Source organism: Notechis scutatus, chromosome 1 (genome assembly GCF_049901735.1).
Source record: "Notechis scutatus isolate UNSWTSFEM ecotype Mainland chromosome 1, rNotScu1.2, whole genome shotgun sequence".
NCBI lineage: Eukaryota > Metazoa > Chordata > Lepidosauria > Squamata > Elapidae > Notechis > Notechis scutatus.
Genome location: NC_142009.1, coordinates 230,321,736 through 230,336,079, shown reverse-complemented (window position 1 = coordinate 230,336,079; position 14,344 = coordinate 230,321,736). Strand labels below are relative to the sequence as shown.

The 14,344-nt window shown below is 40.1% G+C and overlaps 1 protein-coding gene across 5 annotated transcripts in view; it reads right to left on the bottom strand.

The window, feature by feature from the left end:
• Window positions 1–14,344, bottom strand: part of COL18A1 (collagen type XVIII alpha 1 chain) — a 98,023-nt gene that overhangs the window by 6,940 nt on the left and 76,739 nt on the right. For all 5 annotated transcript variants that reach the window (XM_026685364.2, XM_087950578.1, XM_026685363.2 and 2 more), the window contains 12 exons: window positions 13,829–13,882; window positions 12,022–12,096; window positions 10,761–10,826; window positions 10,583–10,625; window positions 9,926–9,979; window positions 8,699–8,742; window positions 7,049–7,159; window positions 4,227–4,380; window positions 4,071–4,147; window positions 3,474–3,602; window positions 2,558–2,593; window positions 847–1,158 (listed from right to left, as the gene is read on the bottom strand). In XM_026685364.2, the coding sequence (XP_026541149.2) occupies window positions 847–1,158; window positions 2,558–2,593; window positions 3,474–3,602; window positions 4,071–4,147; window positions 4,227–4,380; window positions 7,049–7,159; window positions 8,699–8,742; window positions 9,926–9,979; window positions 10,583–10,625; window positions 10,761–10,826; window positions 12,022–12,096; window positions 13,829–13,882 (1,155 nt within the window). The remainder of the gene's footprint in view (window positions 1–846; window positions 1,159–2,557; window positions 2,594–3,473; window positions 3,603–4,070; window positions 4,148–4,226; window positions 4,381–7,048; window positions 7,160–8,698; window positions 8,743–9,925; window positions 9,980–10,582; window positions 10,626–10,760; window positions 10,827–12,021; window positions 12,097–13,828; window positions 13,883–14,344) is intronic.

Genomic DNA, 14,344 nt, shown 5'->3' with positions numbered 1-14,344 from the left:
TTGGTTGATGCCTGCTGTGACAGCCTAGCAATGGAAAGTATCTGCTCTTATCAAATCCAAGTTATCCAGACCAGTTTTTCAGCTCACTGCTGCCCAGATGGATCTTAACAGTTTTTTGCTATTTAGCACCTGCACCCTCAAAAGCAGCTAGTATGATACAGTGATTAGGAGATTTCAAATTCTGATTCACTTTTGAAGCTCACTGATTCTCGCTGTTTTGGGGCAAATCATCGTCTTCTAGCCTAATCTATTTCAAGATAAAATGGAAGAAAAGTCCAGTGATCATATTCACGCAGGTTGTTTAGCATGGTTATTCAATCTACTGTCTGGAAATACATAATACACGGAGCCATACATTAACCAAACAAATTAGTATAACATGCCAATCCATAAAAAGAAGGCAAAACCAGCATTTCTTATCATTATCATGTTTTGTACAGATATTGTATCCTGAAATGAGTATCAGATTAGCTTGTCTGGACTGTTTTAGTGGAGGAATGGAAGCATGAATGCCATGGTGAAAATGGCAAAATGACCCAGTGAAAGAAGTTATGTTTGCCCCTAAAACCGAGTCCTCATGTTTTTCCATTTGCATTTGTATTGAGTTCAGTTTGTTCTGCTCACGGGCAGGATAACAACCTAAAGAAATCATTTCAGGGGTTTTAATTTTTTTTGTCCATTCTCCAAAAGCCACCCAACATGTGACATCAACCCTGATCTCAACCTCCATTTACATTGAGTTGCTGTTGCTAGCTGTTTTCATAGCTAGCAACTTAAATCTGAACTGACAACAAGCTGCGGCAGATGCTAGAATGAAGGATACGTTGATGACACAGGGACACTCACAGCTGGCTGGAAGTCATGATGTGTGTGAACTGCCAAAGGAGCAGTCTCAGTCTGGCGGTTGTTAGGAAAGAAATGGTCCAAGGACTCTTGCTGTGCTCCCTGACGAGGTGGGTGGACGGCAGGTTGCTCGGGAAGGTGGTGTGGGTCGACCACACTCTCGTCCCCTCTCCAAGGTTTGGCAGTAGAATAAGCATTATATTCCGGACGTGCATGTACTGGTAAGTGTGGCTGAAATGGACGATGAGATCCAGAGGAGGCTGTCCCTCCATGAGAGTAGTGGATGCTGGAAGACCTTTCATAGACTTCATTGTCCTGGAATGGAATGAAGAATCAGGTTCCTTTGGAGTGCTTGTCTGAGTAATCAGTGCTACAGAGCAGAACCCTTCATACCGCTCCCACATTTTCTGTCATTCATAGTGCAGCTCATCCATCCAACAAGCATGCTGGTTTGCATTTGTCTACCATTCAGTATTGATGCTTCCATATCTTCATTGGTTCACTACAAACTAGCAAGTCATGGCAGAAACTGCCTGCCTCTCCCAATTTAAATCTACCTTCTGCTCATAAGAGAAGTAGCATTGTCTCAAAAAGTATGAAAGCCATGTATTTTTTTTAAAAAAAGAGTTCTAGTGTACTCGAAGAAGTGCTAAATCTGTTTGTAAGGAGCTGACACATATTTTGGAAAATGATAGTCACTGGCAGGTGCCTTTGCTAAAGCCAAGTGCCTGGTCTCTACTGTCACATTTTTAATGAAACATCCTAGACAATATCAATGGCAAAAACTGTTGGGAGAAGAAGAAAAACACTACTTGAAAACTGAAATAGCTAGAACCAAGCTGCCTCAGGTATGAAAAGTGTACGAGCCAAAGGCAATATGACGATCTGGCACAAAAAAAGGGCTTTTAGGATATTTTTGTGCTGAAGTCAATGAAACGTGGCTACTGTCATAGCCAATCTAGTTTTGCAAGGACAATGGATGGCTTCTCCCCCACTCACTCAGAATCCCAGGTAGAAGCCCCAGTGCCAAGAATTTCAATTTTTTAGGATCTTTGAGCAATAGGATCTTCCGTACCTTCTGGTTTTGTTTTGTTTTTAGCAGTGCAATTTCTCCCTTTACAGGTAGTCCTTGATTTATAACCATAACTGAGCTAGGAATTATGGTTGTAAGTCATGGAGTCATTGAAAAAGTCACTGCACGACCACGCCCAATTATTTGAGATGGTAGAAAATCATGATCAGCTAACCATGGAATGCTACAAATGGCCATAAATGTGCACCAATTCCAAATCATCCAAAATGCAACCATGTGACCACAAGGAAATGTAACATCAGAACTTTGAAAATGGGTTGTAAGTAGCTTTGAAGACGTCTTTTGTAATTGTGAACAATTGGTTAAGTCATTAAGCAAAGAGTACCTGTATTCATGTGAATGAGGAAATCAAATAATTTATTTGCATAGGGGAAAACTTCATTTCCTCCTAGTTTCCACCACCTAATAACTCTAGTTATATTGCATTCAGATAAAAGCTGTCTTGATTTGTTACAAGGGCACAAAGGAGATAATTAACTACGGAAATCCAAACATTAAGCAAATACTATAGAACCATAGATATTCCCAAAACAGAAAAGTCCTAGCAGCAAGCGTAGGATGTTCCATTTTTTATAGTTTTTCTAGCTAATGGCTAGTATTAGATAATAATGTTCCACCTACCAGTCCAGAGCCAGGAATGGATATTCTTTCCTCCAGCTGAAATTGAACCAAAACAATGATTGAAGAATTTATATAGCACTTCCTTGCAGCAATTCCCAGCCAACCTCCTGAAAAAAGCTAACTGTTTGGAAATAATACTACTGACACATAGATATTATAGGAAAAAAGAAAACCAAATATTTTCAGCATGTCATTCTCCTTTCCAAGAGTTTGGGTGGGTGGGTCGGGACAATAACAATTTTGACAAGTCTATTTCCTGCTGCCTCAATCTTCTGAGTTCGAAGATATAAATGGTTTTCCCAAGGCTTTGAGAACTTAGTGATGGTGAAGCTGTGTTCATAAAAGTTCTGTTTATTTACCTAGCTTAAGACCTGAGAAGACTACATGCTAAAATCTGGTTACATTTGAACTGACATTACAGAGTCCAGTGTGAATTAAGCTTACATTATCTCAAAGATGCTTTTTTCCTTGAGGAAATAAACCAGTCCAGTTGCCTTTTGAAGAAAAAAAAAACACCTTTGAGACAACTATGATCTTCTATGACTGAGAATCTCCACAGACATCAAGTGTACATGAGTTTATTTTAAGCAAGCCCTTTCTAAATCAAGAGAGGGAAGTTCATCCAACCTTATGGGAGAGTGTTCGTTTCAGATCCCATTCTCATTTTATACATGTGAATAACCTAGTTATTTTTCCCTGAAGAGAGTTTTTATTCTGCCATAATAATTGTGCATCTAAAGTTTCATCCCTTAGGAACACCGCCATAGTTGAGGCAGAGTAGTGTTTCTCAACCTTGTCAACTTTTAAGTTAAGTGGACTTCAACTCCCAGAATTCCCTTGCCAGCATGTGGGGGAGTTGAAGTCTATACATCTTAAATTGCTGAAGTTGAGCAATGCTAAGGCAGAGGGTACTCACAAGGATTCTTCTGAAGCCATTGTGGACACGGATGTAGAGCTCTTCTCTATCTTGGATGAAAAGGAGCTGCCCTTCAGGTACCTCATGAGCTCTGCTCATCAGGTTCTGGTAGGTTGCTAAAATCCGGACCTTTGGGAGAAAAAGCATTTTAAAAATGTGAGGGAAAAGAACTCTGCATTTTTGCTACTGTTCATTAGCAATATAAGGGGAGCAAGGGTGGAATGGAAATGAGAAGCTTCCAAGATGTGCAATATTATCATTCTCACCTTAATTAAACCAAATACTACCAGCCACAGTTGACCATTCTGTGGCCAAATTTCAGCAGTGCAATCTTGGGAGGTTTCACAGGGGGAGGCAGTTGCAGTCTTGGGGGGTTGAGGGGGAAGGCTGTCGAAACCTAACAGGTTGTCCACCCTTGTGTAAAGACAGTGGCTGGATTCTCACAATCTATTGAACCAGAGACTGACACTACTTTGGTTTTATCTGTATGTTGTGTAAACCCAGGTTAAATCCGTGAGGCTTAATTTTAGACTCAACAATCTGGAATGTAACAAGTTGGAGAATAATGCTCTAAAAATATGAGGTTTTTCATCTTACTCCCAAAGAAGGTGGGTCACTAATGCCTGGAGGTCCTGGGGGTCCTGGAGGTCCTGGGGGTCCTGGAATACTGATATCTGAAAGAAAGCAAAACCATATTTAAACCATGATCGACCTGTAACAAATTAATTGAAGAGACATTAAGTGTCTACTCACGTTGCCTGTGGGGACCTGGGAAAGAAGGTGGTCCTGGAGGGCCAGGAGGGCCAGGCGGCCCTTGCGGCCCTGGATGTCCTTCAAAACCTGCCCCTGGAGGTCCTTGGGGGCCTGGAGGGCCAGGCAGGCCCCTAATGCTCTCGCCTTTGGGACCCTGAAAAAGCAAATATATATTTAAGTTTTTGCCCAAAAGAAGGAATGTGGTTGTTAATTAATAACCACCATTATTATTCTAAGCCTGAGAAGAGGTACATTAATCTTACATAGCTGTTTCCCACTCTTACCACATCTGCAGATGTGATCTGGTAGCCCTTTTTACAGTGACTTGTTCTTTGTTGGGGAGGACAAACCACAGGACTACATGTAAAGCTACCATGAGGAATATTCTTGGGATCTGGTAGATAAAATCTGTCTGATAAAATCTGTCTGATTCATTCAGATTATGTAAGCTCCTATCAAGATATCAGAAGCAAGGCTTTGCATAGTTAGCCGAGATGAATTCAAGCTTTTAATTTCCAAGGAAGTGTATAGGATTGTCAGGTCTTGGCTACCTATCCATTAGATCAGGGGTGTCAAACTGGATTTCTTTGAGGGCCAGATTAGCATTGTAGTTCTCCTCTGCGGGCCAGTGGAAGAAGGGGGTGAGGGGGGCGGCGGCAGGGGCATTTTTGGCCTATTCTTTGGCCCATTTTTCACCCATTTTCAGCCTGTTTTGGGGGCTGTTTTCAGCCCATTTTTTGGCCTGGTTTTGGCTAGCAGGATGCTGCAGAAGGCCATAGAGGGTGAAAGTGAGGCGTGGAGGTCCCACACACAGCCCGTTTTAGCTGCCAGAGGCTCCATGGGCTGGTCCCTTGATATTTCCAGGCTGGCCCCTCAAGCCGGATTTTTAGCACCCTGTGGGCTGGATACAGCCCATGGGCCTTGAGTTTGACGCCCCTGCATTAGATCCTTTTGTTTGGTGAAGACTGCCCAGGATCTGATATGATTAGGTCCATGGAAAAATATTGGCTTTGTTGAGGCAAGGGATGCTTTCAACTGCTTTGAAAGAGGTGGTGGTATACTCCCAACTTAAGAAGCCATTGCTGGACTTAACAGTTGTAGAAAAACAGGAGGAAGGAGTACTAAATATGTTTGCCACCTTGAGTTAAAATATAAATAATAAATATGCGATTAAAAATAAAAAATCTAAAAAAATATTCATCTAATCTCCAACATTCTCTTTTAAGGGAAGGTTGTTGAGAAGGTTGTCAGGCTGCTGCCCAGAAAATCCAAATGGAGAGACATTCCATGTGGAGCCAACAACCATGGCAAAGACCAAAGAACCTGTATAATTAGACCAATTCTTCAGAACTTTTCCAAATAAGGAGGGAATATGTGCTCAGAATGAGTTGTTTTAACTCTCTTGGTTCATATTAAAGATAAGTGACTTTATGATTTAACAAACTGGACACTAGAGGGGACTAACGATTCTGAGTAGTAGAAGAAAAAAAATCACAAGCTAATTTTTGGTGTCAGTTAACTAGGACTTACAAAATGACACAAAATTTCATAGTATTAGAAATTTTAAAGGAGATCTTTGAAGAATGGAGCCAAATATTAGTAACTATAATATCAACAGTGTCAGTAATGATGACACTGTTGATATTGATCTGGCCTACACTTGGAACAGACTGAGAAGAAATTAACTTCAGAGTGACAAGCTGATAAACCCCCCTCTTGCTTTCTTCAGTTACTGCTGTAAGCTGCAGATAATACTTGCTTAGCAACCACAATTATAATCAACTGATCAGAAAAGTATGTGACCACAATGGGCTTTTGATCTAACTTCCCATTTGGTTGTTGTGATTGCAATTTATGATTTTTACTCCTACATTCTCCACTAACTCTGTTTGTTACAAGCCCGTTGGGAAGCTTGCAAATTGCAAACACATGACTACAAGATGCTGCAAATGGTTGTAAAAGTGTGCTGGTTGTGAAACTCCCTCATGGCCATCACCTAACTACAGGATATTGAGACAGTCATAAATGTGAGGACTGGTTGCAAAGCTGATTTTTTTTAAAGTACCATTGCAATTTCAAATGGATGCTAAATGTGACCATTGCTAAGCAAGGACTGCCTATGTGAGGTCCCATAGATCTCTATCAGGACCTTTCCATTCTGGTGGGAGGGGGGACGTTTGGGGTTACACTTTCATGGGGTTTTCCTTTGTTCCTTTTTCTGCTTTGATGTACCTTTGGGAAGTTGGGAAAGGGGAAGAATCTGCCTTGGGCCATCTGTTATGTCTCAACTCCGGAGGAATGAGGTGGTGCCTGGGAACCACCTCTTATCACCTTCACCGCCTCACAACATCTCTGCACCTTGGAATTGGCTCAAAATTGAACTAGGCATTGGGAGGGGCCTTGAAGAAGTGGTTTAACTTGACGCTTTGGTGTGGGAAATTCAGATTCTGCCTACACTCTCTCTGCTATCTCTGTCTTCCAACAAAAGTTCCTTTTGAAATGCTATTTGTTTCAAGAGTTCTGCTTTCTTGAGAAGACTGGCAAGGCAGGACCTTTACGTAAAGCCTGTATTCCAAATGTGCCTCAACACTATTCTAAACTACTATGTCTTTACACCAGAGGACACTAGTTTTTGCTAAGAAGCAACACTGAAAATCTTCTGCTCTTTGAGAGTTTAGTCTTTTTCCTTTTCAAGACCACGTAGACACTCAAAGCTGCTACACACATAGTAACATTTTCACCATCTTGAAAATTATCAAGGAATAAAATGGAAGAACATGCCATTTTATAAAGACATTGTTGTATGCTATGAGAACTCTCACCGGAAGACCAGGATACCCTTGGGGACCTGGAAGTCCAGCAGCACTTGATCCAACACCTGATTCACCCTTTTCGCCTTTCATCCCAGGATCACCTTTTTCCCCTGTTTCTCCCTATGGAAAGAGAATTAGTAAATGAATATGCAACAATCCTCAACTGAAATGCATCCACTTGCGGCAAAGGAACAAGTGAAACCTCCCAATGGGAATCGCAAAGGAAAAACAGAAATAAGACATAAGGACAAAATTTCTCATCCTGAACTAAAACACCACTTTGGCTACCATGCTCTATAAATGCAAGGCTGATTTAGGTGATGATAATTTTTATTATTATATTTGTTCTTTGAGTCAGTTTCTGATTCTTGGTGTCTGCCTGGACAACTCCCTGCAGTTTGCTTACCAAGATTTTGAAACTCCTACCTTTTCCTAGGGCCGAGAGAAACCAGCTAGCTTTGTACCTAAGGCTGCAATAGAAGCTGCAGTTTCCCATTTCTAGCCTGTTGCCTTAATCACTAAAACAAGCTGACTCTTAAGAGAGGGTAATACATGCCCAATAGAAGACAAAACTCATTGGAGATAATAGTCAGACACCATTGCCTCTTCTGAATGGGTAAATCAGACATGTTTCAGATGATTAGGTTCAAAGCTTTTATGCTGGTATTCAGCAACAGAATCAAACACTAAGTTCTACTTAATAATAATCACTGCCAGAGTAGCAGCCAAGTAAAATGTCAAAAGTACAAACGGTTTTTTATTTAATAAATATATGTTTAATAGCATGTTGCAACACACTTAATTTTGGTTCCCTAGAGACTTAAATTATTGTATGAAAAAGCTTCTGTAGTCTGTAGGCTAATGAACTAGTTGCCATGACAGTTTGATCTGGGAAATCCTAATTAATGTTAAACTATAAGCAGGTAAACATATTAAATGTTTGTGCAATTTGTGAATCTGTCACTGAGAAGTCTGAGTGAATGAATGATTTATTTAGTCGTCTGAAGGCTAACATTCAACAATTTTGAATATGCATACCCTGATCACGGATAAGCTATAAGTAACCAGAAATAACATACTAGGCATGCTTTTTGCAAGACCAGATAATCTGAGGCTCCTTGGTTTAAAAAGCTACATTTTCAGCAATGCAGAGCATCTTTTGTATTCTGAAGATATGGAAATCAACCTAATCCAAATAAAATTGCGTGAAATTGGTTCACTGAATCGCCCACCATCCTCATCTGTATAGCAGCAGAAGTTTAGCCCTTGCAAACCCACATTAGGGCTGGGCTTTCAGCCATGTTTAGCAGAATACAACTTCAATGATGTTGAAATTTAGAAGCAAGGATAATATTGGAAAAAAAGCAAAGCAAATTGTGTTGGCTGGGAATTGAACCCAGGTCAACTGCTTGGAAGGGAGCTATGCTCACCATTATATCACCAATGCAGATTGATATTTAAGGTAACTCACAGTAATACTCCTGCAATGAAAATCCCATGCCTGCTTATATTATTATCCAGTCTAATAAACACATGCTGGGCGGATTTGCCATCTTGCTCTGAGGTCCAATGTATCAATTATCCCAGCAATCTTCCTAGGATAAAGAAATCTGGGTTCTTTATAAACCCACACTTTCCTCCCAAGTGAAGACTACTTACCCTGAAGGTGGAGCTGAATCTGCTGAGGTCATAAGGAAACTGGCCTGATGGAGAAGAAACAAAAACAGAAATCGAGAATTCAGTTGTCCTCCTGGCAAAGCATGTACTATGCTGAGAAACTTGCTTCCTTTCTCCTCTCTTTTACAATGAAATTTCAAGGCACTGCCAAATCACTCAGGGTTATATGTAACAAATATTTATATTTACTGGATGGACAGTTTGGAACTCGCTTTCCAATAACCATAGCTCTTCCTGAATAAATACAAGCAAGGCTGAAGTGAGAGGCATAAGCCAGTTTCTGACACAGACTGGAGAGCTGAGCTTTACCAAAGAAAAGCAGACCCCCAAAATCTTTTAGTTCATTTTGATGATAGTGGGAAGAAGTAAATATAGAAGACCGACACCCAGGAAAAAGACAAATAACTATCACTTTTTTTTCCCAGAAAACAAAGAGGATGTGTCTGAAGACAAGGGAATTTGGTGCTTAAAGCAAAGCATGTAAAAGCTGGTTACTCAGAATGGATGTGTTTGTTATTTTTGCAGACATAGCTTGCCTTTTTCACTAGTTTCACATCGTGAATTCTAGGAACATTTGATAGGTAATATCAAAACACCTGCATCATCTGCAAATGTTCACTATCTTCCTCAAATTTGTATTCAAAGTCAGCATATATATACTCTCCGTTTTCATTGGTAGAGGGTTGCAGGAGGCCGTCGCAGCTGAAAATGGAGCTCAGGAGCCTGTTTTCTGTGGCAGAGCGCTTGGACCACCACAGGCACCCCGACACAAATGACATTGATCTGGTCATGTCCACCCTGGCCACACCCACTCCATCCCCCTCCCCCAAGGTCAAACACATTCCTGATGCAGCCTCAATGAAATTGAGTTTGACACCCCTGGTATAGTCCCAACCTTTATGCAGTAATATATTCTAACCATTACTATAACTACAAACCTAGCTAGTCAACAAAACCTAATGTCAAAGTTTCATCTTTTTGACACCTCAAGCACTAAGTCCAGAAATGATTTCCAAGTGGACACAAAGTTAGCTGTCCTTTTTGATTAAATCAGTCAATTTAGCCATTTCTGCTAACTCCATCAGCTTTTGCAGCCGCCCATTGTGGAAATTAAATTATCTTTCCGTTTTTGTATGATTCATGACAAGTCTTGATAAGAGCTGAAGTAAATGTGAAATTAAACATGTATCATATTTTAGGGAATCTTACCTGGAGGTCCTGGAATACCCTGTTCACCTTTTTCTCCTTTCTGACCATGGTAGCCTGAAATAGAAACTGGCATAAGGCTTGGCACCCCAAGAACTAATGAGGAAGCATCACATTCCAAATCCAAGTGAAATCTAACACAAAACCAAATGTTCAGAAACTGTTCATTTAAACAGCTCTGTAAACAAAAGCTTAAATGGTGGCTTCATTTTAAACAATTTTTTTTACAAAATAAAACAAAACCTTTGGGAGAAGAACAATGCAATGGTTCTGATACATAATTACTAGATGGGAGAAATTAATTTTGTTAATGGCAACTCAAGTCATTGCGAAGGGGAAGGGAAAAATTATTATGTTTCTATCACAGTATTTCCCACTTGGGTTCCTCCCAAATGTTTTGAATCATATTTTCCATCAGCCTCAGCCATCGTGGCCCATATGCAGGGTTAGTGGAAGCAGGAATCCAACCCATCTGGCAAAATTGAGGCTGGATACCTGGCTGGGGGATTCTGGGAGTTGAAATCTGCACATCTTAAAGTGGCCAAGGTTGAAAAACACTGCTCCCAGTTCAGGGGTAAAACATGGGCAAGAACCACCATGGTTGTAGGCCTTCTTGAATCCACCTCCCGCTTCCTTTATCTAGATCTACCACTTTCTTACCAGGCAATCCTGGAGGTCCTGGAGGGCCCAAATCACTAAATGCCTGAAACAATAATTAAAAAAAAGTTTCTACCAAAGTGTGTGGCTATAAAAAGAATTAGGCATTCCATTTTCTGCCCTAAAACAATATGTCCCCTTAGTTCCCCAGAATATGAGATGTATTTTAGCTATTACTCACATTATTCTCGTAAACTGGTACAGGACTGCCTGGGGGGCCTGGAGGCCCTGGGGGGCCAGGAGGACCCTAGGGGAAAAGGGAAAAAACATGACATTCATCACATTTAATAGGGTGAAATATTAAACAGAGGTCCGAGAGATTGCAATACATCAGCAGCCACTCAACTCTACCTAAACACAATAGAAAGAAATGGAAAGTATCATTGCCAGCGAAATCTTGTTCCAGCTTTATCGTTTACAGCATAGGCAATGATGAAAATATACACGCTTGTGTGTCTTTCCATCAGTCATAGATTAAAAAAATAAAGTAAATTTGCTGCCTGCAGCTTTGCAAAGACTACAACTAACAATATCCCCTTTCATTAGTCTGTACTAGCAGATGGCTGCTTACTCAGTGTATTTGAGGAATCTAGGGGGATTCATATCCGTTTTCTTGGAATCCAGGTTTCCCCTGGATTAGAACATGGGAACCCACAAGTGAACTTATTGCTGCTTCCCCCCTCCCCCCAATTGTGTGGTACTTCCCTCTGCTTTAGTTCTCAGGCAACCAAGGGAGAGAGCAAAATATATATCCCCTATGAAGTTGTACTTTTGTAGTAGAGGGACTTGACTGTCAAAAAGCTTGGCCAAACATTGAGCAACTATCCACGGTGGACCAAAGTAACTGAAGGTTAAATATGATGTTGTTGTAACTTCACCTTTTTCTCCTTTTCGCCCAATAATAGAGCCTGAGAAGCTTCACTAAATAAATACTGGCTGAACATAGACAGCATTGCTTCCCACCATCCTTCAGCCTAAGGTACAATGTAATTATGTCCCTCTAAGTCAGTATTGACTCTGGTCAGCTATGTTTCTACAGGTTTTTTGGCAAGATTTTAAAAAATTATTTGCCACTGCCTCCTTCCTAGGGCTAAAAAAGAGGGACTGGACTGAGGCCACCCAGCTGGCCTAGTGGGACTAGAACTCAAGGTCTCTTGATTTCTAGCCTGGTGCCTTAGCCACTACACTAAATTCAAACTTCTTGGAATTGTATTCAAATGGATTTAAATGGACAAACAAATTCCAATATACAAACTGCATATTTGAACGCCAACTGCTAGAAAGGAACAATGGCAAACAGCTTTCATTGTACAGCCTGTATTTCTGAGTTTCCCAAATAAACCTGGTAAGCCACTGTGGGACACAGAAAGCTACTGGAGAGGCCCCTGGTCTGATGCAGCACATCTATTCTTTTGTTATCATTCAAAGAATTGCTTACTTACCCTTAAGCCCAGCGCTCCGCTTAAGTCTGCTGGGTCACCTTTTTCTCCTTTCAATCCATTCATACCAGGCCGGCCCTGAAAGGATCAACAAATCAATGGAATTGCCTTCAAAAGATGGTGAGGAGTAGCTGAATAGAATGCAATGAAATATCCACAAAAAGAAAGTACTGTATTTGCTCATTTATAATAGGATTTATTTATTTAAAAAAACAAAACAGGGAAGAAAAAATAGTGAAAGAAAAAAGAGAAAAAAATAAAAGCAATGCAACAAAACATTATCTCTATCTATCTCGATTTCATTTATATAACCTACATTTGGGCTTATACATGTATGCAAAGCTACTCTTTCAACATCAGAAAGGTAGCTGTATGGATGACTTTATTCAGTAGATCTTATGTTACTTGCAATTTATGAATGAGCCACATACAGACTTAGATTATAAAAGGCTAAGTATAATGACATGGTCTTTTTATACTAAAACTATTGCATAATCTTTCAAACACATTTATAACGAAATGAAACAATAAAAATAAAACACCCAACAATTTAAAATTGACAACCTAATACATTAATTAATTACATTCTGTTACAAGGATTACAGAAATGATATAATGTGAGGAGGGAATGTGTACCCACAGTTCAGCCACCATCATCTTTCCTGCTTCTAATGGGTGCAGCAGAGCAAAAAAGTGGGGAGAGGAAAGAAGTTATGGCTGTGCATTTATTTGTGAACAATTTGTGAAGACCATTCTTGTGTTTAAAAAAACTCATCAGGGAGAGCCATAATGTTACAGTTTATCTTGAATGGGGTGGATAAGCTAAAAAGCTCAGGCTTGACCACTGGAGGATAGCCAAAAAGTGTGAAGGACACTCTTGGCCCTGGACACTCTTGTCCCTTGGCTCATGGATGATTCTGGCTGGTGCCTTGTGTGACAGCTGCTCTCCTTCCTTAGTGCTGTTTTGACACTGCCAGAGAATCTAGCTGAAGTGCAAAATACACTGGAGAGTCATTCCAACAGCAGCTGCAGATGTGCCATGTAAGTAATTGTGGGCTAGTGGGATTATTTTGTTGAGCAGATGGATCCTGGCTGGAAAAGGACAGGCCCTAAAAGAAAGGGCACCACTGTAGTGAGATAGCCATGTGCTCATAAGGAAGATAGAAAAATACCATGAAGTTGACATAGCTGTATCTGTATGGAGCCAGAATTCTGCTCTGGAGAGGAACAGACTCATGTTCTAATGGTCAGTTTCGATATTAATAAAGATTCGGGAGATGGTTCACTCATTATTGTCAGTGAATTGATTCACCAGTCTACCAGTTCACAGAAAAGCAATAAAAATACAATGAAGAAGACTTTATCCTAATGACTTTAGAATATATTGCTTGTAAAAGGATAATAGTTCAGTTGCTAGATTCTTGAAACACCCTGACTTTTCTCTTTATGAATCTTGCTAAGGAGGTTCTGAGAATAGTGGTTGGAAAAGCAGTTACTTTTAGTTTGGACAGATACTACAATGTGTGCCATTGGTATTTATGTTCTGGAGAATTGTCTGCAGAACATTATGGGTCTGCATTCCTTTTTTTATTGATTCATTGTTCATTTGCAAGAAAATATATATAATTTTAATTTCTGCCACTTCTTTAATTCCAGTCAAATACAGGATGATGAGTTGAGAATTTTCTCCTTCTCTTCATTTACAGAAAAGAATATTATATATCTCGGAAATGGAATAAAATCTGAATGGAGTGATGGGCGGCATATAAATTAAATAAATAACTAGCTAGATAAAAAACAAAACTCTTACAGGTCTTCCAGGAAAGCCAAGTTCTCCCTTCCGTCCATATCGCCCAGGTGACCCCTAAAAGAAAGCAAAATGGAAAACTCTATTTAAAAAGATAGACAGAGATGGTAAATTGGGAAGACCCAGAATCATTTCAATGTTGCTATATTTATACCACAAGATTCATAAACCCAGAAGGAAGCTGAAGGGCTATGTCATTGTTCCTTCCAACAGAAAATTTTTGCATGAATGCTAGCAAAATCAAGGTCAAAATGCAGTAACTGAACAAAAAATAGTACTAAGGCTTCTGGGGAAATTGCAGAGGTCTAGAAAATACCTAGATTTGGATATATTAGAGCAGTGTTTTTCAGCCTTGGTGACTTTAAGATATGTGGACCAACTCCCAGAATTCCCCAGCCATCTTGTTGGCTGAGAAATTCTGGGAGTTGAAATCCATACGTCTTAAAGTTGCCAAGGTTTGGGAAACACTGTATTAGAGAAAACCCTAATATTGCCCTCTGCCCCACAGAAAACCCAATG